Here is a 24,092-nt window from a genome sequence, read left to right as displayed (position 1 = left end):
TAAATTGACAGTTAATAGTCGGATCGGATGATACTCGTGATCGGGACAAAACGTAAATGTTTTAATATGCCCAAGTAAAATGTATATCTCCCTGAACGTTTATAGACCAAACAAGGTACAGATTAGGAGCCGCGGAGGGGTGCGTGTCTGAGTGTCCTCAATTTGCAGCGGGCAGACAAGTTTGCTATCTGTCAGAACGCGCGTCGACGGTTCATATTTTTTCCCTACCCTCGCCCCGCTTCTTAGATATTATGACACATTGATAGCAAGCGTCCTTGCCATTTGATGTTATCTTAGTAGCAGGCTAACAGGAGGCAGTAGCAGTCAATGATCAGACCGAAAAAGAGAAGTGAAAGTGAACGGGTGAATTTATGAAATGAGCGGTCAGAGAAATACAGCTTCACTCTATCCAATCAAAGCAGCAAGATCATCGTACAGCCCGCCCTTTACCTTTACAGACAGGCAAACTAGCCAGTTGAGTTATTTAGACCACGTAGCACCTCACTTGACTTACTGACATGAGAAAGTTGCGTGCTGGCACCCAAAAATTACTTTTATCCGATAACGGATAATAAAAAAAGAAATACTTGGATCGTATCCAGAACATTGCCCACATCAGTTACGATACTCGTTTTGTTCGACTATTCGGCACACCTCTAACAATAACACACCCCTCTAACAATAACACACCCCTCTAACAATAACACACCCCTCTAACAATAACACACCCCTCTAACAATAACACACCCCTCTAACAATAACACACCCCTCTAACAATAACACACCCCTCTAACAATAACACACCCCTCTAACAATAACACACCCCTCTAACAATAACACACCCCTCTAACAATAACACACCCAGCATATGAGCCAAAAGTTCAAGCAATTTAATGCTTTTCAACTGTTTACACTAGGATTATTTTCAGCAGTGGTGGCAGAGTTCTTCCTGGGACATACATCTGTATATCTACATTATATTTGTCAAAATAAAAAATTGAATACTTTTTTGCATTGGCGGCCAAGATTTCGCAGCGCCGGTGCACCGCTGGCGCATTTAGCAGCGGCACACCAGCGACTCAGTCTCTCCCTGCCTCTTGCAGTCTCTCCTTCTCCCTCTGTCCCTTTCATCCACACTGGCTTGGTTCTCTCTGTCCTGCCTCTCTCGGTTGTCTGACTGACTGCTGATGATGCTGGACCATGGCTGTGCTGTATTTCAGTGTGTTGCTGCAGCCTGCTACACACAGCCTCCATGGCGAGAGAGGTGAGGGCAGAGGAGCAGGCACATGGGCTATTAAGTCCCATCCCTAGCCGGGCCATCCTATCACTCATTCTCCTAAACAAAGACTTTGCTGGTGATGCAGCCTGGCTCAGAACATATCTCTCCCTCTCTCTCCCCCTCTCCCTCTCGGGGTTCTGTAACGACAGGGAGCTCAGCTGTCACTTTGATCTGGGCTCTGAGGGGGAAATGATAGTGTATAGTCAGATATACATTGTATACTGCGTTGTCTGCTTAATTAGGGCTGGGCGATAGAGACAAATACCTGTCACATCATGGATAACAATATGATCATGTAAATTTGTATTTATGAATAAGCCTTCATTATATTGGACATGTTCGGGTGGCACAGGAACAGGCTCCATTTGAGATATTAGCAGCCAACTGAGTGTAGCCCTGGTAAGGCTGCGGTATGTGGAGAAATACTGTAAAAATTAAGGAATTATGAAATCCGAAGATATGCATATCTCCAACATTCATATCATGAACACCCAACACCCAGATTTCTTCAACTGATGCTACCTTCTTATCTCTAAATGCAAGTACAGTACTACACCGCATAAAAGCACTGCCCTTTGACCAACATGGCAAACAATACCACATGTACTTTCCCGCCAATTTAGTCCCTCACCCCTTGCGTCATTTTGTTTCCCTCTCCCTAACTCCCTCCCTCCCACTGTCACCTCCCTCTCCACTGGCCCTCAGTAGTAAGTACTAGTTCCCTCTCCCCCTCCTCCCGTCATCCCCCTCTCCACTGGCCCTCAGTAGTCAGGACTAGTTCCCTCTCCCCCACCTCCCGTCATCCCCCTCTCCACTGGCCCTCAGTAGTCAGGACTAGTTCCCTCTCCCCCCACCTCCCTGTCATCCCCCTCTCCACTGGCCCTCAGTAGTCAGGACTAGCTCCCTCTCCCCCGCCTCCCTGTCTGTGTCATCCCCCTCTCCACTGGCCCTCAGTAGTCAGGACTAGCTCCCTCTCCCCCACCTCCCTGTCATCCCCCTCTCCACTGGCCCTCAGTAGTCAGGACTAGCTCCCTCTCCCCCACCTCCCGTCATCCCCCTCTCCACTGGCCCTCAGTAGTCAGGACTAGCTCCCTCTCCCCCCACCTCCCTGTCATCCCCCCTCTCCACTGGCCCTCAGTAGTCAGGACTAGTTCCCTCTCCCCCCACCTCCCTGTCATCCCCCTCTCCACTGGCCCTCAGTAGTCAGGACTAGCTCCCTCTCCCCGCCTCCCTGTCATCCCCCTCTCCACTGGCCCTCAGTAGTCAGGACTAGTTCCCTCTCCCCCCCCTCCCTGTCATCCCCCTCTCCACTGGCCCTCAGTAGTCAGGACTAGCTCCCTCTCCCCCGCCTCCCTGTCATCCCCCTCTCCACTGGCCCTCAGTAGTCAGGACTAGTTCCTCTCCCCCACCTCCCTGTCATCCCCCTCTCCACTGGCCCTCAGTAGTCAGGACTAGCTCCCTCTCCCCCGCCTCCCTGTCATCCCCCTCTCCACTGGCCCTCAGTAGTCAGGACTAGTTTCCCTCTCCCCCACCTCCCTGTCATCCCCCTCTCCACTGGCCCTCAGTAGTCAGGACTAGCTCCCTCTCCCGCCTCCCTGTCATCCCCCTCTCCACTGGCCCTCAGTAGTCAGGACTAGCTCCCTCTCCCCCGCCTCCCTGTCATCCCCCCTCTCCACTGGCCCTCAGTAGTCAGGACTAGCTCCCTCTCCCCCACCTCCCTGTCATCCCCCCTCTCCACTGGCCCTCAGTAGTCAGGACTAGTTCCCTCTCCCCCACCTCCCTGTCATCCCCCCTCTCCACTGGCCCTCAGTAGTCAGGACTAGTTCCCTCTCCCCCCCCCTCCCTGTCATCCCCCTCTCCACTGGCCCTCAGTAGTCAGGACTAGTTCCCTCTCCCCCACCTCCCTGTCATCCCCCTCTCCACTGGCCCTCAGTAGTCAGGACTAGCTCCCTCTCCCCCCACCTCCCTGTCATCCCCCCTCTCCACTGGCCCTCAGTAGTCAGGACTAGTTCCCTCTCCCCCCACCTCCCTGTCATCCCCCCTCTCCACTGGCCCTCAGTAGTCAGGACTAGCTCCCTCTCCCCCCACCTCCCTGTCATCCCCCCTCTCCACTGGCCCTCAGTAGTCAGGACTAGCTCCCTCTCCCCCACCTCCCTGTCATCCCCCCTCTCCACTGGCCCTCAGTAGTCAGGACTAGTTCCCTCTCCCCCACCTCCCTGTCATCCCCCTCTCCACTGGCCCTCAGTAGTCAGGACTAGCTCCCTCTCCCCCCACCTCCCTGTCATCCCCCTCTCCACTGGCCCTCAGTAGTCAGGACTAGTTCCCTCTCCCCCCACCTCCCTGTCATCCCCCCTCTCCACTGGCCCTCAGTAGTCAGGACTAGCTCCCTCTCCCCCACCTCCCTGTCATCCCCCTCTCCACTGGCCCTCAGTAGTCAGGACTAGTTCCCTCTCCCCCACCTCCCTGTCATCCCCCTCTCCACTGGCCCTCAGTAGTCAGGACTAGCTCCCTCTCCCCCACCTCCCTGTCATCCCCCCTCTCCACTGGCCCTCAGTAGTCAGGACTAGCTCCCTCTCCCCCCACCTCCCTGTCATCCCCCTCTCCACTGGCCCTCAGTAGTCAGGACTAGCTCCCTCTCCCCCACCTCCCTGTCATCCCCCTCTCCACTGGCCCTCAGTAGTCAGGACTAGCTCCCTCTCCCCCACCTCCCTGTCATCCCCCTCTCCACTGGCCCTCAGTAGTCAGGACTAGCTCCCCTCTCCCCCACCTCCCTGTCATCCCCCTCTCCACTGGCCCTCAGTAGTCAGGACTAGCTCCCTCTCCCCCCACCTCCCTGTCATCCCCCTCTCCACTGGCCCTCAGTAGTCAGGACTAGCTCCCTCTCCCCCCACCTCCCTGTCATCCCCCTCTCCACTGGCCCTCAGTAGTCAGGACTAGTTCCCTCTCCCCCACCTCCCTGTCATCCCCCCTCTCCACTGGCCCTCAGTAGTCAGGACTAGCTCCCTCTCCCCCACCTCCCTGTCATCCCCCTCTCCACTGGCCCTCAGTAGTCAGGACTAGCTCCCTCTCCCCCCACCTCCCTGTCATCCCCCCTCTCCACTGGCCCTCAGTAGTCAGGACTAGTTCCCTCTCCCCCCACCTCCCTGTCATCCCCCTCTCCACTGGCCCTCAGTAGTCAGGACTAGTTCCCTCTCCCCCACCTCCCTGTCATCCCCCTCTCCACTGGCCCTCAGTAGTCAGGACTAGTTCCCTCTCCCCCACCTCCCTGTCATCCCCCTCTCCACTGGCCCTCAGTAGTCAGGACTAGCTCCTCTCCCCCACCTCCCTGTCATCCCCCCTCTCCACTGGCCCTCAGTAGTCAGGACTAGCTCCCTCTCCCCCGCCTCCCTGTCATCCCCTCTCCACTGGCCCTCAGTAGTCAGGACTAGTTCCCTCTCCCCCCACCTCCCTGTCATCCCCCTCTCCACTGGCCCTCAGTAGTCAGGACTAGCTCCCTCTCCCCCCGCCTCCCTGTCATCCCCCTCTCCACTGGCCCTCAGTAGTCGGGACTAGTTCCCTCTCCCCCACCTCCCTGTCATCCCCCTCTCCACTGGCCCTCAGTAGTCAGGACTAGCTCCCTCTCCCCCCACCTCCCTGTCATCCCCCCTCTCCACTGGCCCTCAGTAGTCAGGACTAGTTCCCTCTCCCCCCACCTCCCTGTCATCCCCCCTCTCCACTGGCCCTCAGTAGTCAGGACTAGCTCCCTCTCCCCCCACCTCCCCTGTCATCCCCCCTCTCCACTGGCCCTCAGTAGTCAGGACTAGCTCCCTCTCCCCCACCTCCCTGTCATCCCCCTCTCCACTGGCCCTCAGTAGTCAGGACTAGCTCCCTCCCCCCCACCTCCCTGTCATCCCCCTCTCCACTGGCCCTCAGTAGTCAGGACTAGCTCCCTCTCCCCCACCTCCCTGTCATCCCCCTCTCCACTGGCCCTCAGTAGTCAGGACTAGTTCCCTCCCTCCATAGCGGGGTGGTCCAGCTAACTCCTGTCCCATGGCTCCACTCTAGTGTGCGGTATGCTGTCCTGTTTAATCTACCCAGCAGTGGTGATCAGAGACTAGCCACATTCCACTCAAATGAAGCCCCCTCCTCTTCCAGCTCCCCATCCCCCACCTAAGGCCTCTCTGCCTCCCTCCAAACTGCATTCTTCACTCACTTGTTCACTCCTCTTCCTTTCGCTCGCTCTCATTACTTCTCCATGCTCGGTCTTCTCGGTCACCCTTAAACTCAGTTATCATGCTTCATTGATTGCTTTACTGGGTGGGTAGACTTTATCGTGTACGCAAACACTATGCAGTGTTGTTCTCTTTATGAGTCATAGTTAATTGCTTTGCCAGTCATTGCTTGAGTAGCACAGTAATTTCACTCACCCTCATAAAAACCCTTCTGCTTTTCAGAACTGAAACTATGACGGTGATGACCTCATCAGTTGAACAAAAACACACCCACCCAGATTCCCTGAATAACTGTGTTCCATCAGTAGATGTATGGAAACCTGGCCAGCGTCATGCTGTGAGGACAGGACAGAAGGTGAAGGGAGGGTGGAGTGTTCTGCTCTGTATGACAAACACAGATAAAAAATGTCATACGAAAATTGAATTCTATTATGACAACCCTGTGTTCCACTTGTCTGACAAACCCATTCCAGTGACAACTGATACCAAGGTTTACCTACTGTATTTGAGAGGGGTGTCCCCTACAGAGGTCTACATTTATTAATGATGATGGTGGAGGTAACCACAACGAGGCCAGGAGGTTCAAACTGTTGTGGTCACTGATGGACACACACTGTGCTCAATTTTAACAAACCTAACGCAATGGTACATTTTAGTGCTGATGATAGCGCTATAGGTCACACTACAAGTTACAGTGCATTCGGAAAGTATTCAGACCCTTTCTCCACATCTTGTTACGTTACAGCCTTATTCTAAAATGGATTAAATTATATTTTTTACTCAATCTACACACAATACCCCAGAATGACAAAGCGAAAACAGGTTTTTAGAAATGTGCGCAAATTTATACAAATAAAATAAATAAATACCTTATTTACATAAGTATTCAGACCTTTTGCTATGAGACTCAAAATTGAGCTCAGGTGCATCCTGTTTCCATTGATCATCCTTGAGATGTTTCTACAACTTGATTGGAGTCCACCTGTGGTAAATTCAATTGATTGGACATGATTTGGAAAGCCACACACAAACACCAGTCTATATAAAAAGGTCCCACAGTTGACAGTGCATGTCAGAGCAAAAACCAAGCCATGAGGTCGAAGGAATTGTCCGTAGAGCTCCGAGACAGGATCGTGTCGAGGTACAGATCTTGGGAAGGGTACCCAAAAATGTCTGCAGCATTGAAGGTCCCCAAGAACACAGTGGCCTCCATCATACTTAAATGGAAGAAGTTTGGAACCACCAAGACTCTTCCTAGAGCTGGTTGCCTGGCCAAACTGAGCAATTGGGGGAGAAGTGCCTTGGTCAGGGAGGTGATCAAGAACCCGATGGTCACTCTGACAGAGCTCCAGAGTTTCTCTGTGGAGATGGGAGAACCTTCCAGAAGGACAACCATATCTGCAGCACTCCACCAATCAGGCCTTTACGGTAGTGACCAGACGGAAGCCACTCCTCAGTAAAAGGCACATGACAGCTCGCTTGGAGTTTGTCAAAAGGCACCTAAAGGACTCAGACCATGAGAAACAAGATTATCTGGTCTGATGAAACCAAGATTGAACTCGTTGGCCTGAATGTCAAGTGTCACGTCTGGAGGAAACCTGGCACCATCCCTACGGTGAAGCATGGTGGTAGCAGCATCATGCTGTGGGGATGTTGTTCAGCGGCAGGGACTGGGAGACTAGTCAGGATCTAGGGAAAGATGCGCTCAAGGATCTCAGCCTGGGGCGAAGGTTCACCTTACATTTTTACATTTTAGTCATTTAGCAGACGCTCTTATCCAGAGCGACTTACAGTTAGTGAGTGCATACATTTTCATACTGGCCCCCTGTGGGAAACGAACCCACAACCCTGGCGTTGCAAGCGCCATGCTCTACCAACTGAGCTACAGGGGACCTTCCAACAGAACAACGACCCTAAGCACACAGCCAAGACAACGAGTGGTTTCAGGACAAGCCTCTGAATGTCCTTGAGTAGCCCAGCCAGAGCCCGGACTTGAACCCGATCTAACATCTCTGGAGAGACCTGAAAATAGCTCTGCAGCAACGCTCCCCATCCAACCTGACAGAGCAGCTTGAGAGGGTCTGCAGAGAAGAATGGGAGAAACTCCAAATAAAGGCTGTAATCACTGCCAAAGGTGCTTCAACAAAGTACTAAGTAAAGGGTCTGAATACTTATGTAAATGTAATATTTCAGTTTCTTACTTTTAATAAATTGGCAAAACTTTCTAAAAACCAGTTTTTGCTTTGTCATTATGGGATATTGTGCGTAGATTGCTGAGATGTTTTGTTTTTTAAATCAATTTTAGAATAAGGCTGTAACATATCATGTGGAAAAAGTCAAGGGGTCTGAATACTTTCCGAATGCACTCTGTCTCAGAAATATTTTTACAGTGGGAATTATGGGCGCAAAAGCTGGCGGTGGTGCGGAAGGGCTGGGTTTTGATGAATAAATACGTTGTAGGTGGGACGAGGGCTTGACCATTCACTGGCCAATCAACATGTTCCATGGCTTAATACTGCATGCGGTTGTCTCAAGTTTTGTATGTTATTGACTGTCTTTGCATTGTCATCACCTCTAATTCGGCTGGGGGGCACAGAATATTCTCGTCCTAGTCCGTTTATGAAATAGAATAGGCTATAATAACAAATGATAGCAACGGTACAATACATCAAGTTTTTGCTAACTATGTTTGGTGTTGGCAATCAACATTGTTGTAATTGCTTCAACGAGTATAGGCCTATAAGCGCCTTTACGCATTGCATTTCTACAGAAATAAAAGAATACTAGGCTCCCCTTAAAATTAATTGTAGGCTGTGTGTGAGGCACGTTCGCAATAAGAAAGATACCCTATCCAACATTGATATGGCATTATAGGACTGAATAATTTGAATACGTTTGGGAGGACCTTTGTTAACTGTACAAGAGGCGCTCTTTGGAAATGGGGATGGATAAGCTACAAGCGAAATGGAGTATGCAGGTAGGCCCATGTATTGTGAATAATGTAAAAGCCTCACAAGTAGACCATTTAGAAACATTTTATGGATAGGCTACTTGGCTAATGCATGGTCAGGATAAGTAAGACACCTGATGCATTTCTGTTGAACCAGCTTTCGTTATAGTAGGGTAAGGGTAGCTTACGGAGGGCTTGGTTTTTAATCTAATGAAACGGAAAACAAGCAATTGTTACAGGAAAATAACTTAAATGTTTCTAAATACCAGGGTCACCGGCATCATCTCATCTCTCGTTCCATGACGGGCATGTAGCCTGCATGAAGGGGATTTTACGCTCATCCAAAATAACAGGAACTGCCTAAAATAATGTACATACACACTACCAGTCAAAAGTTTGGACACAAAGGGTTTTTCTTTATTTTTACATTGTAGAACAATAGTGAAGACATCAAAACTATGAAATAACACATATGGAATCATGTAGTACCCAAAAAGTGTTAAATAAATCAAAATATATTTTATATTTGAGATTCTTCAAATCGCCACCATTTGCCTTGACAGCTTTGCACACTCTTGGCATTCTCTCAACCAGCTTCATGAGGTACTCACCTGGAATGCATTTCAATTAACAGCTGTGGCTTCTAAAAAGTTAATTTGTGGAATTTCTTTCCTTCTTAATGCGTTTGAGCCAATCAGTTGTGTTGTGACAAGGTAGAGGGGGTATACAGAAGATAACCCTATTTGGTAAAAGATCAAGTCCATATTATGGCAAGAACAGCTCAAATAAGCAAAGACAAATGAAGTCCATCATTACTTTAAGACATGAAGGTCAGTCAATACAGAACATTTCAAGAACCTTGAAGGTTGTGACTGCACTTGAAGAAACTATCAAGCACTATGATGAAACTGGCTCTCATGTGGACCGCCACAGGAATGGAAGACCCAGAGTTACCTCTGCTGCAGAGGATAAGTTCATTAGAGTTACCAGCCTCAGAAATTGCAGCCCAAATAAATGCTTCAGTGTTCAAGTAACAGACACATCTCAACATCAACTGTTTAGAGGGGACTGTGTGAATCAGGCCTTCATGGTCGAATTGCTGCAAAGAAAACCACTACTAAAAGGACACCAATAAGAAGAAGAGACCTGCTTGGGCCAAGAAACAAGAGCAATGGACATTAGAGTGGTGGAAATGTGTCCGTTGGTCTGGAGTCCAAATTTGAGATTTTTGGTTCAAACCGCTGTGTCTTGTGAGATGCGGTGTGGGTGAACGGATGATCTCTGCATGTGTAGTTCCCACTGTAAAGCTTGGAGGAGGTGGTGTTATGGTGTGGGGGTGCTTTGCTGGTGACACCATCTGTGATTTATTTAGAATTCAAGGCACACTTAACCAGCATGGCTACCACAGCATTCTGCAGCGATACGCCATCCCATCTGGTTTGGGTTTAGTGGGACTATCATTTGTTTTTCAACAGGACAATGACCCAACACACCTCCAGGCTGTGTAAGGGCTATTTTACCAAGAAGGAGAGTGATGGAGTGCTGCATCAGATGACCTGGCCTCCACAATCCCCTGACCTCAACCCAATTGAGATGGTTTGGGATGAGTCGGACCGCAGAGAAGGAAAAGCAGCCAACAAGTGCTCAGCATATGTCGGAACTCCTTTAAGACTGTTGGAAAAGCATTCCAAGGTCAAGCTGGTTGAGAGAATGCCAAGAGTGTGCAAAGCTGTCATCAAGGCAAAGGGTGGCTACTTTAAAGAATCTCAAATATAAAATATATTTTGATTTCTTTAACACTTTTTTGGTTACTGCATAATTCCATGTGTGTTATTTCATAGTTTTGATGTCTTCACTATTATTCTACAATGTAAAAAAATAGTACAAATAAAGAAAAACCCTTGAATGAGTAGATGTGTCCAAACATTTGACTGGTACTATAGATAAACAGGGGATGTCAGCTCACTGTTTTGCTGCTCCCAAACTTGATCATATAAAAAAGTTTTGGTGATTAAAGATTTATTTGAAAGCGGTCTCATGAGCCAAACCCTTTTTTGACAGTCTTAGGTACTTGGCGATTGCATTGCAAGTTTACGTTTATTGGGATGAGGCTTGTCCTTGAGGCAGAACTGAGCGATTTCCGCTAGCTGGGCCAGCTACAAAGTAAAAATGCCTAGATTGTAGAAATTCATGAAAACAAATTAGCTTTTTAGGCTTAATTTTAAGGTTTAAAGTTAGGGTTAGGCATTAGGGTTAGCAACGTGGTTAAGGTTAGGTTTAAAATCAGATTTTATGACTGTGGCTGTACCAGCTAGTGACCACTCTGCAGAGCTGCCTTCAGAACAAGATTCATGACGAAAAACACTAACCTGCGAATGGATTGGCAGGACCCCCCTAGGCGATGCTTGGTTTTTAAATCAACAACAACAAATACATCTAAATAAATAAATAAAGTTTCTAAATACAAGGTTCATGGGAACAAAAAGCAGATCTCTTGCTCCATGAGTATATGGGCACTGTGCATCACAGCTGGTTTGTAGAGGTGTGAAAGTTTAAACAAAATTGGGATCCTTAATGTTAAGTTACTGCTTTACTGAAGCTGAGACATTGCAAGCCATGAAATTGTGAAATACAGCATTCCATTGCGAAATACTGCTTTTGATTGCCGACAGATAGGCCTAGTGCATGGTTCTGACTTCATCTGCCTAGTGGCAGACCTGCCTATACTGTGCTCCTCCGCTCTCTCTCCGTCCCTCGCTAGCTCACTATGAAAGATGCAAGTGTTTGTGTTCTCAGAAGTATGGCAACTAATCAGTCTCCTCCATTCCAAAAATACTGAATCTTAGGAGTCGATTCCTAGCGGAAGATGTGTTTTCTTTCTACCTAGGCAGGTCAGGCTGTGCACAGGCAGCTCGATATTATTTGATTGACAGTTCTGGTCGCCTAGTGATGGACGTTAGTCCCACTTCAGAAGCGGCATTCATTCACAGACAAGTAAAAACGCCCGTTCAGTGGCGCTTCAAAACTATCTCCAGAGAAGGTTGTGTGTCTGCATTTAAAAAGCAATAGTGTACCCTTACAGACAAACAAACATGCCGCAGTCGAGGCGCTTTCAAGGGTATATGACTGCGGTATATATATATAAATAAATAAATAAATAAATAACTTCATTGCCCGGCCCTAGCAGTCATACAAACATAATAGGACCCTTATTCTGCATTGTGAATTGACATGTTTTTTTTTTTTTGCTGTTTAAACGTTATGCAACATTGTCCATTTGTCACGTTCCTACTGGATAGGCTGCGCTTCCGCTGTCAAAATCCATGCCATAACCAACAGCGTTACCACTAATACCTGCTAAATCTCCCGATTTGTGCTGAATTAAAGTTGTCACTTTTGCGCTCGTTTTTAAGGACACACCTCAAATATTTCCACACCTCCCACCTCAGCACAAGCGAGCTGATGTTAGACAGGTCAATTGCAGAACCTTACGCAAAGGGTGGAAAATGCCAGAGCGCCAGTTTTTACATGCCGAAATCAGAAACTAACGTGCGTTTGACACTTGCGCCGCCTTAGCGCCAGCCAAAAATAGAGCCCATTATCTAAATAGTGTTTAAGTGATGAGAACAGAGGAGTACAGCGCTCTTTCTCTGGCTGACCACAATAAACACTTACACTGACCTCAGCAAAAACAGTGTGCCTGTATGACATGGGGAAGGTACGAGAAAAGGCACACTGCTCTCCTGCTGGTCTCATTCAGTAAATAGAAAAATAAAACAATAGTTAGACTCCTATGTCAGAACATACTGCACTGGGAACAAACGCAGCAGCTTCACAAGTGGCCACATGAACTCCAACCAATTTGTCGTGCAGGGGAAAGAAACTGTGTCATTCATAAACATAACCCTTGAACTTCACACATCACAAATGACAGAAAAAAAGTATACAAACTGTAATTGTTTATTGTCTGTGTGTGGGTATTTCCCCCAGCAGGCTTTGCAGCTCCCACCAGCCCTAAACAATACCCAGGGCCATTAATACAATGGTGCACAGGCCTCTTCAGGCTACCATGGCAACAGGTAAACAGGCATGGGACTGGTTGCACTGCAGCCATCCAAACATTGTGTAAGATTTAGGGCTGGGATTTGCCAGGGACCTCAAACTACAATATTATTACGATACTTAGGTACTGATGTTTTCCCCCATCACTAGTAAGAGTCTTTTTTTCAGTGTGTGTATTACTATCGTCATTAGGTACCAGAAATCCCCAAAAGGATAGTAAAACATGGGGACATTTCCCAGGTCTCCCACAAGGACAAAGGCTTAGGGGTTAGGTTAAGGGTTACAATTATGGTTAGGATTAAGTTTAGGGAAAATAGGATTTTGAATGGAAATCAATCTTTGGTCCACACAATGATAGTAAAAACATGTGAGTGAAAGAGTGAGAGAGGAGAATCACTAGGTAATTTCGATCATCAATAGCTTGACATACTGAAATCAATCATTTGGACACACACACACACACACACACACACACACACACCAGGCTAAAGGAGGCAAGCCAACACTGCCCAAGAATGCTTTCATACATTACCATCAACAGAGACATATCATGTCCAAAAACGTTCACAACCCCCACATCTGAAGCCCATAAACGGCATGTGTAGACACACAAAGAACAATTTTTCATTCAGATTATTTGAATACCGCTGCATATTTAATGTGTGTTGCCAACATATTAACTCCACACACATTCCACAGAATCCCCATCAACATGTACAATATTCAACAGCCACACAGCTCATCAAAACAACTATATTCTTAAAATCTGGCTTTAAAAGAGAAGTCTGCTACTTGCTTAAAAGTCTAGTTTACTTCCACAGTGACAAGGTCAGCCATGGCTGGAGGGAAAACATTCTGGCTAAACACATACAGCTCTTTTACAACCCCCATGAGTTCTTGTCAAACAAACGTATAGCCTAGAGAGAATTCCCAGACTGCAACAGAGGGGAGTAAAGACAGTGATAGGCAGCCAAAGAGCACAACCTGCTCTTTACATCCTAACAGACTGAGTCCAGAGACAGAGAGAACGCTGATACAGCCATCGTTATTTGTTATTAAGAACCCTGCCATCATTTAGCCTAGCAGTCCGGAAACCATTAGTAAAAGAAGACAATACATGGACCCACATCCAGACAACTTCCTATGGCCATGCAGTAGTGCTGAGTATTAACTGAACATTTTAAACAACAAATTGACCAATGTAGTTAAATTATTTGAATTCCATTTCGTTCCGTTTTTTTCTGTGAGCTCAATGCGCACATTGCGCAGATCCTCTAGAGATTAATCAGATCAATCCCAAACTGTGCGATGTAGTAGAGAGTTAGTTTCCAACAGGCCAATATTCTACATAGTTTAAAGGCAGAACATGTGGTAATTAACTACAATGGCCATAATCCATTGCGCGCCTACTTGTCCGGTCTGTGGGTTTCTTTTACTCCTGCTATGTTAGGTTAGTGTGCAGCAGACATGGAAAGGGAGTGAAGAGACAGAAGAATGTGTGATCGAGAGGGATGAAGAGTAGTTGCTTCGCGAGGCATCTCTCCCTGAAAATACATGATCTAAGTGATTGATAGTTGGTATTCAGCAGTCATAAAAGTATGCCTCATTTACTTTGAAGAACTACTAAAATAGTGATTTTGTCAGACAGTATAGGCAGCAGCTCTACAGAGATGAGATAATGACTTGGAATCAATGAAAACAATGATTCCAAGTCAAATAAAACAAATACAACTGGAATATTTTATTAAAGTAAAGGAATAAATTATGCAGGCAGTCACTACCATCATGGGGCTTTTATTAATTGTTGTATTCTGTGTTCTTACAGTATTCAATCCACATTTAAATGTAAAACAAATATATATATTTTTAATAACCTAACTGAAACTACCTCAAAAAACACTAATCGCTCAGCACTACTAGGCAGTCAGAACGAACTGCTTCCTATACTGTTGGGTAAAGGCGGTGGGCAAAGATTAAGAGTGTGTGTGTGTGTGTGGTTGAGGGGTGAGGGGCTGCAGCCAAAGATGTTAGTGTCTAGCATGTAATTGAAACACAGGGCCCACACAGCGTGACACAGTGACCCCTGTAATCCCCTCCTGACAAAGAGGCTTAGCATCTATAGGTCATATGGCACAGTGAGACAGCTTAGACTCACCGCCCAGAGCTCCAGTCTCTCTGGTTTGACCAGATTGCACTGAACACTCAATTATGACAAAAAGACTACAAGACTGATGAGTTCAACACCCATACTAAAAACAGCAATTATCCCCTCAGTGAAAAACAGACACACACAACTAGGCCTAATTCATTGCTCAACGATTATCAAAATGTCCAGAATTCTATAGTACCATACTATAGTACCATAGTGAGACAGTAGGCTAAATTAGGGCTGGGCGGTATACCGTATTTTACTACTGTATATACCGTTATTGATACACGTACCGGTTTGGGTTTTTACTTTCTCTTTAGGCTTGTTTAATGTGATTCGCCACTCTGTTTTTATAGTTTACTCTGCTACTTGAGTCGTCTCCCAATCACCAAGCCCACCCCGTCACTCAAGGAGTGCAGTTGTTGCTCGACCCAAGGGGCCAGGATTCCGGTCTAGAAGCACGGTTGACTGCTCCTATAGTTTTGCGTCGGTACTGCAGTTTAACTGACACCCGGCCAATAAAGAACATTTCCATACACAGCCACATAGAGAAGTCAGATTAGAAAATTCCTAACAAGACACTTTAGTCATCACCTTTGCGCACAAATCATCCTTTGAATTATTCCCCCCCAAAAAATGCCATGTTTTTGGATGACGTGATGTCGTCGCTGCTCGCACTGCTCCCTGTGCGCAATGAGTGCTAGTGCGCATGTTATGTTGGTCCGTATAAACCGGATGCAACCCGGATATAGACGGTCCATGAATCGGTGTATGCGAACGTGAGTAGATTACCTTAAACAGTCGGACATCTTGGACACAGTCTCCAGTTCTTATTATACCTCAGTGGCTCGACCACAAGATAATTTGCTGATCGTTCAGATCGTTTAGAATTGCCAGACGGACTCCTTTTCCTAACTTGATCACTATTAAATCAGAATAATTTGAGTGCTCTTCTCGACCATTGACGGCCTGATAAATCCTACCCCTGCAAACCTATGAACTTCCCTCCACATCTAAACGTGATGAGTTTGCGGCATATTTCAGAGAAAACCAACATTAGGCTGGGTTTCTGTGAAGCAAGACCTGATGAGAAGTTTGATGATGTGCCCTAGCCTACCACGCAAAGGCACTTTGGATTTATTTTCGCTGGTAGACAAAGACATGCTCAGGAAAGAGATATCATAACTTAAGCCTTCTACCTGCCTTCTTGATCCTATCCCCTCCACCTACTTCAAAATAGTTTTTAATTGCATATCTGAAGAAGTGCAAGCTATTGTTAATCACTCTCTGTTCTCAGGTACTTTCCCCACTGCACTAAAACATGTTATGGTGAAACCCCTTCTGAAGAAAAGTAATTTAGATTCTTCAGCTCTTAGCAATTTTCAGACAATCTACAACCTTCCATTCAAAATTCTGGAGAAATGAATGTTCAAATAGCTAGAAGATTTAAGTGCCAACTGTATTTTTGAAAAATTCCACATCTGGTTTTCGTGCCCACCACAGCCTTAGTTAGTGGTAAATGATCTTATAGCCAACACAGATGCCAAACAGCTCTCTGTCCTTGGACTCTTAGATTTAAGTGCTGCATTCGACACTGTTGACCATGATGTCCTTCTGGACAGACTGGAGAGGTGGGTTGGCCTCTCCGGTCCAGTTCTAAATTGGTTTAGGACCTATTTAACAGGTTGAGAGTTTATCAACCTTGGTGAACATAACTCAGAGAAAATAGGTATCACATGTGGTGTTCCACAACGTTCAACTTTGGGTCCGGTACCGTTTAGTGTATATATATATATAAAAAACCCAACTTTACATTTCTGTGTCACCAGAGGCTTTTAGTGCCACAGAAATTATTATACTATTAGTGATTTAAATACTTGGATGGCTCACAACTTCCTCCAGCTAAATCAAGACGAGACCGATGTACTTATTGTTGGAGGCATAGCACAGAGAGAATCTAGCTGCACATTTTAATTCACAGGCAATAAAGATAAAACATTAGGTCAAAAACCTAGGTGTTATTTTAGATTCTGAACTAAATTTTTAATCACACATTAGGAATGTGACCAAAATAGCTTTTTACCACCTGAGGAACGTTGCCAAGGTTTGACCGTTTTTCTCTCAGGCTGATAAGAGACTCATCCATGCTTTTATAACAAGCAGGCTTGACTACTGTAATGCTCTCTACCCAAGAAAGCCATTGGTCAACTGCAAAACATACAGAATGCTGCAGCACGGGTACTGACCAAGGCCAGACGGCGAGGACACATTACACCGGTTTTAAGGTCTCTGCACCGGCTGCCTGTGAGTTGTAGAAATACATTTAAAGATTCTTCTATTGATTTTTTAATCAATCCACGATTATGCACCCCAATACATGTCAGACATGCTTTTAAGTTATGTACCCAGTAAGTCCCTCAGGTCCTCTGGCACTGGACTTTTAACTATCCCAAAGCCTGGTACCAAGAGGCATGGAGAGGCAGCCTTTAGTTATTATGCCACCAGCCTCTGGAATAGCCTGCCAGAGAACTTGAGGGGGGCTGAAACTGTAGACTTATTTAAAAGAGATCTTAAAAACACAGTTTTAGCTTTGCTTTTCCTTAGGGTGCTTTTTAGTTGTTCAGTTTGTGCATCTTATGTTTGTTGTGTAGTAAATATTCCAGCTTTTATTTTCCTTGTTTTTTAATGTAAAGCACATTGCTTTGCATTACATGTATGAGATGTGCTGTATAAATAAAGCTTGATTTGATGACAACGATGCTGCTTTCCACTTTGCTTCTTAATATAAATCCACAAGCGTTCTATATTTACACTATTAGTTTGTGTATTTTACAGTCTGCAAACAGCTAGTTTGTCTTTTCTTAGCAAGTTGTGGCTAAAATAAATAATGTTAGCCGCTAATGCTAATCACAAGTTAGCTTGTTAATGAATGTACTGAGTCAGATCAAATGTAGCTAGCTAATACAGCCTGATACCAGTGCTGGTGTAGGCCTAAATCAGCATATTGTTTGTGCAACAGTATCTTATAAATCAGAGAGGAATAGGCTAAGTATGAATGTGTTAGCTACATGAAGTAAGAGAAAACATTTAATTGGTGTCATCTAGAACGGGTACAGCCTTTGTCAAAATTGACTTTTTGTAGCAGGTTTATGAGAACTTAAGAACCAGGTTAGAATAATTAGGTTAAGTTTAGGAAAAGGGTTAGGGTTAGCTAAAATGCAATAAAAGAAAATCTACTTTTGATGTCAAAGTTTACAAAAGCAATACCCCATCTAGACATTAACCATTTAATGTAGCCAAAGCTTATAGGGTCCCACTCCCCTGGGAAACACTGACCAACACTTTGGTTCCTACCCTGTCAGAATAATGCCTCCATAGAGATCCTATTAGTATTCTATTAGTATTAGAACGCCTCTCTGGCTTTTTCATTCGTTGTTATGTCAAACATATTCAGTGCCCACTATTACATTCTAACTATAGATTTAGAATCTTCATTCTATTTCCATTCTATTTCCATGATTCCAACCGTTCACCCAAGTGTTTTGATCTAAATTGCACTTGCAATATTTGGTAAAAAAATAAGGCCTAGATTTTTTTGCCCATATCGTGCAGCCCTACGTGGCAGTGTGGAAATGATCTCAAATGAGATCCAACTTTTGGTTTGATTGAACAGTATAAAACAAATCAGAATGGAGAAAGCCGACATTGAAATCACTTACAATTTGTGTTGCCACCCTAGGGTCATGCACAACTCATTAAGCAAATGTAGAACTGTTATTTTTCAAAAAACGAAATACCGTCAAAAATATTGTGATATGATATTTTGCCCAAATCCAATGCGTCCAATGCGCCCAGGCTTGACAGACCTATTTACAGAACACATGTTTGTCATACTAAAAGGGAGATTTTGGCATGCTAGCTCAGGTAGACTTCCAGTCATTGCGCTAATTCTAGTTATCAATGGCTCCAGAAACTGCACAGAGAGACATACAAATGGTATCCATGAGTTCACCTGACTCTGGGTAAGTAGACAAAAGGGCTTAATTGTCAAAATCTCAAAGTATCCCTTTAAACATTCAAGAGAGGATAGGCTACTAAAATAGCAGAAGGCAATGGCCATACAGAGGGTGGAATAGGACACTTCGCTTGAAACCACAGAGATTGTTTTAGGAGATGGAGGAAAGACTGTGGGATTACACACATAGAATCTCACGTGACTGTTAGATAGCTTGTTGTTGTTGTTGTTGTTTTTTTAATCAGCTAACTCACACGAACAAGGAACACCCGTGTGACTAAGCAAGTAAGCAATTCACTACAATCACCATAGAAGAAGAAGTACCAGTAAAAAGTTACAATTTAAAAAAAAAGATAAACTTCGAAAAAATAATCCTTCCCTCTGCCCCATGCTGACCTGCCCCCTGGCTCTGTGCGATCCTTCTCTACCCGGTACAGCCAGAAGAGGACTGGCCACCCCTCGGAGCCTGGTTCCTTTCTAGGTTTCTTCCTATGTTCCTGCCTTCTAGGGAGTGTTTCGTAGCCACTGTGCTTCTGCCTCTGCATTGCTTGCTTTTTGGATGTAAAATAAATTTGTTTGATCCTTTCTTACCTTTCCTCTGCAGGAAGAGCCGTAGCAGCGGGCTAGCCACAGAGATGGCCTTGTGGTAGTTGTCATCGTTGTTGATTGGCAACAGGTCGCCTTGGACGTCGGCGTAACCCACCAGCAGGTCCACGTTGGGGATCCGGTGCACGTGCTGCAGGAGTCCATAGAACTCGTCGAACCGACCCGGCTTCGACCGGTCCAGGGAGAACCGACGGAATTCGGCCCCAAACTGAGACACATAGGAATGCGCAAAGACACACAGACAGAGACAGACAGACCGCAGTTAAAGATTGGATAGGAGGAAGGATAATGATCTTGGTGTTTGTAGAAAGAATTAAGCAGCAAACAGTTTTGACAAACCAGAAAAACATTACACAGTGGTTGGAATAAGTATATTGAGTGTTTAATCCTTAAGAGTATATTGACACAGCTGTGTGTGTCAATCTACACTGAACAAAAATATAACGCAACATGTAACAATTTCAAAGATTTTACTGAGTTACAGTTCCTAAGGAAATCTGTCAATTGAAATAAATAAATGAGGCTCTAATCTATGGATTTCAGATGACTAGGAATACAGATATGCATCTGTTGGTCACAGATACCTTTAAAAAAATGTAGGGGCATGGATGAGAAAACCAGTCAGTATCTGGTGTGACCACCATTTGCCTCATGCAGCACAACACATCTCCTTCACATAGAGTTGATCAGGCTGTTGATTGTGGCCTGTGGAACGTTGTCCCACTCCTCTTCAATGGCTGTGCGAAGTTGCTGGATATTGGCGGGAACTGGAACACGATGTCGTACACGTCGATCCAGAACATCCCACACATGCTCAATGGGTGACATATCTGGTGAGTATGCAGGCCATGGAAGAACCGGGACATTTTCAGCTTCCAGGAACTGTGCAAAAATCCTTTGTGACATGGGGCCATGCATTATCATCCTGATACGTGAGGTGATGGATTAAATAGCAAGACAATGGGCCTCAGGATCTCATCACAGTATCTCTGTGCATTCAAATTGCCATCGATAAAACGCAATTGTGTTTGTTGTCCGTACAGTGAGGGAAAAAAGTATGATCTCCTGCTGATTTTGTACGTTTGTCCACTGACAAAGACATGATCAGTCTATAATTTTAATGGTAGGTTTATTTGAACAGTGAGAGACAGAATAACAACAACAAAAATCCAGAAAAATGCATGTCAAAAATGTTATGAATTGTTTTGCATTTTAATGAGGGAAATAAGTATTTGACCATCTGCAACTTAGTACTGACTTAGTACTTGGTGGCAAAACCCTTGTTGGCAATCACAGAGGTCAGACGTTTCTTGTAGTTGGCCACCAGGTTTGCACACATCTCAGGAGGGATTTTGTACCACTCCTCTTTGCAGATCTTCTCCAAGTCATTAAGGTTTCGAGGCTGATGTTTGGCAACTCAAACCTTCAGCTCCCTCCACAGATGTTCTAAGGGATTAAGGTCTGGAGACTGGCTAGGCCACTCCAGGACCTTAATGTGCTACTTCTTGAGCCACTCCTTTGTTGCCTTGGCCGTGTGTTTGGGTCATTGTCATGCTGGAATACCCATCCACGACCCATTTTCAATGCCCTGGCTGAGGGAAGGAGGTTCTCACCCAAGATTTGACGGTACATGGCCCCGTCCATCGTCCCTTTGATGCAGTGAAGTTGTCCTGTCCCCTTAGCAGAAAAACACCCCCAAAGCATAATGTTTCCACCTCCATGTTTGACGGTGGGGATGGTGTTCTTGGGGTCATAGGCAGCATTCCTCCTCCTCCAAACACGGCGAGTTGAGTTGATGCCAAAGAGCTCAATTTTGGTCTCATCTGACCACAACACTTTCACCCAGTTCTCCTCTGAATCATTCAGATGTTCATTGGCAAACTTCAGACGGGCATGTATATGTGCTTTCTTGAGCAGGGGGACCTTGCAGGTGCTGCAGGATTTCAGTCCTTCACGGCGTAGTGCGTTACCAATTGTTTTCTTGGTGACTATGGTCCCAGCTGCCTTGAGATCATTGACAAGATCCTCCTGTGTAGTTCTGGGCTGATTCCTCACCGTTCTCATGATCATTGCAACTCCACGAGGTGAGATCTTGCATGGAGCACCAGGCCGAGGCAGATTGACAGTCTTTTGTGTTTCTTCCATTTGCGAATAATCGCACCAACTGTTGTCACCTTCTCACTAAGCTGCTTGGCGATGGTCTTGTAGCCCATTCCAGCCTTGTGTAGGTCTACAATCTTGTCCCTGACATCCTTGGAGAGCTCTTTAGTCTTGGCCATAGTGGAGAGTTTGGAATCTGATTGATTGATTGCTTGCTTCTGTGGACAGGTGTCTTTTATACAGGTAACAAGCTGAGATTAGGAGCACTCCCTTTAAGAGTGTGCTCCTAATCTCAGCTCGTTACCTGTATAAAAGACACCTGGGAGCCAGAAATCTTTCTGATTGAGAGGGGTCAAATACTTATTTCCCTCATTAAAATGCAAATCAATTTATAACATTTTTGAAATGTGTATTTTTTCTGGATTTTGTTGTTGTTATTCTGTCTCTCACTGTTCAAAACCTACCATTAAAATTATAGACTGATCATTTCTTTGTCAGTGGGCAAACGTACAAAATAAGCAGGGGATCAAATACTTTCCCCCCCCCTCACTGTAGCTTATGCCCGCCCATACCATAACCCCACCGCCACCATGGGGCACTCTGTTCACAATTTTGACATCAGCAAACACAACGCCATCTGCCCGGTACAGTTGAAACCAGAATTCATCCGTGAAGAGCACACATCTCCAGCGTGCCAGTTGCCATAGAAGGTGAGCATTTTCCCTTACGACGACAAACTGCAGTCAGGTCAAGACTCTGGTGAAGACGACAAGCACGCAGATGAGCTTCCCTGAGACGGTTTCTGACAGTTTGTGCAAAAATACCTGTTTCATCAGCTGTCCGGGTGGCTGGTCTCAGACGATCCCGCAGGTGAAGAAGCCGGATGTGGAGGTCCTGGGCTGGCGTGGTTACATGTGGTCTGCGGATGTGAGGCCGGTTGGACGTACTGCCAAATTCTCTAAAACAACGTTGGAGGCGGCTTATGGTAGAGAAATGAACATTCAATTATCTGGCAAAAGCTCTGGTGGACATTCCTGCTGTCAGCATGCCAATTGCACACTCCCTCAAAACATGAGACATCTGTGGCATTTTGTGTTGTGACAAAACTGCACATTTTAGAGTAGCCTGTTGTACCCCGCACAAGGTGCACCTGTGAAATGATCATGTGGTTTAATTAGCTTCTTGTTATGCCACACCTGTCAGGTGGATGGATTTTCTTGGTAAAGGAGAAATTCTCACTAACAGGGATGTAAACAAATTTGTGCACAAAATTGGAGAGAAAAAAGCTATTTGTGGAACTTTTCTGGAATTCATAAGGAAACATGAGACCAACACTTTACATGTTGAGGTTATATTTTTGTTCAGTATAAGTAACATAAAGGACTCCCCATCAAAATCCGTCAGTTTAATAAGCATGGCTGCATCTCGATCCACCGCATCCGCCTATGTTGGCCTTTCGCATCTGCGGTGGAAGGTGGCCGAGCTACAGCTGTGTTTGTCAGACCATGAGACATCCCGAAAATCGGTGGTTCTCTCTACGACCCCCACAAGTGTCACAGGACTCGTCTGAAGGTAACTTATACAAACAAATGGAAGTACAGTGCTTTCGGAAAGTATTCAGACCACTTCCCTTTTTCCACGTTACAGCCTTATTCTAAAATGGATTCAAATTATTTTTTTCCCTCAAACTACACACAATACCCCATAATTACAAAGAGAAAACAGGTTTTTAGAAATTGTAGCAATTGTATAAAAAAATAAAACAGAAATACCTTATTTACATAAGTATTCAGACCCTTTGCTATGAGACTCAAAATTGAGCTCAGGTGCATCATGTTTCCATTGATCATCCTTGAGATGTTTCTACAACTTGACTGGAGTCCACCTGTGGTAAATTCAATTGATTGGACATGATTTGGAAAGGCACACACACCTGTCTATAAAAAAAACCAAGCCATGAGGTCGAAGGAATTGTCCGTAGAGCTCCGAGACAGGATTGTGTCGTGGCACAGATCTGGGGAAGGGTACCCAAAAATGTCTGCAGCATTGAAGGTCCCCAAGAACACAGTGGCTTCCATCATACTTAAATGGAAGAAGTTTGGAACCACAGAGACTCTTCCAAGAGCTGGCCACCCGGCAAAACTGAGCCATCGGGGGAGAAGGGCCTTGGTCAGGGAGGTGACCAAGAACCCGATGGTCATTCTGACAGAGCTCTAGAGTTCCTCTTTGGAGATGGGAGAACATTCCAGAAGGACAACCATCTCTGCAGCACTCCACCAATCAGGCCTTTATGGTAGCGGCCAGACGGAAGCCACTCCTCAGTAAAAGGCACATGACAGACCATGAGAAACAAGATTCAAGCGTCACGTCTGGAGAAAACCTGGCACCATCCCTACGTTGAAGCATGGTGGTGGCAGCATCATGATGTGGGGATGTTTTTCGGTGGCAGGGACTGGGAGACTAATCAGGATCGAGGGAAAGATGAACAGAGCAAAGTACAGAGAGATCCTTGATGAAAACCTGCTCCAGAGCGCTCAGGACCTCAGACTGGGGTGAAGGTTCACCTTCCAACAGGACAACGACCCTAAGCACACAGCCAAGACAACGCAGGAGTGGCTTCGGGACAAGTTTCTGAATGTCCTTGAGTAGCCCAGCCAGAACCTGGACTTGAACCCGATCAAACATCTCTGGAGAGACCTGAAAATAGCTGTGTAGCGACG

General features: G+C 45.7%; 1 protein-coding gene across 1 annotated transcript in view; it reads right to left on the bottom strand.

Annotated features, from left to right (window-relative positions):
* Positions 1-24,092, bottom strand: part of LOC121537486 (partitioning defective 6 homolog beta-like) — a 35,491-nt gene that overhangs the window by 8,991 nt on the left and 2,408 nt on the right. Inside the window, exon 2 of the mRNA XM_041845107.2 lies at positions 19,258-19,480. Coding sequence (XP_041701041.1) covers positions 19,258-19,480 — 223 coding nt within the window. The remainder of the gene's footprint in view (positions 1-19,257; positions 19,481-24,092) is intronic.

Source organism: Coregonus clupeaformis, chromosome 24, assembly GCF_020615455.1.
Source record: "Coregonus clupeaformis isolate EN_2021a chromosome 24, ASM2061545v1, whole genome shotgun sequence".
NCBI lineage: Eukaryota > Metazoa > Chordata > Actinopteri > Salmoniformes > Salmonidae > Coregonus > Coregonus clupeaformis.
Note: the sequence above shows the minus strand (reverse complement) of the source record. Positions and strands in the feature narration are given on the sequence as shown.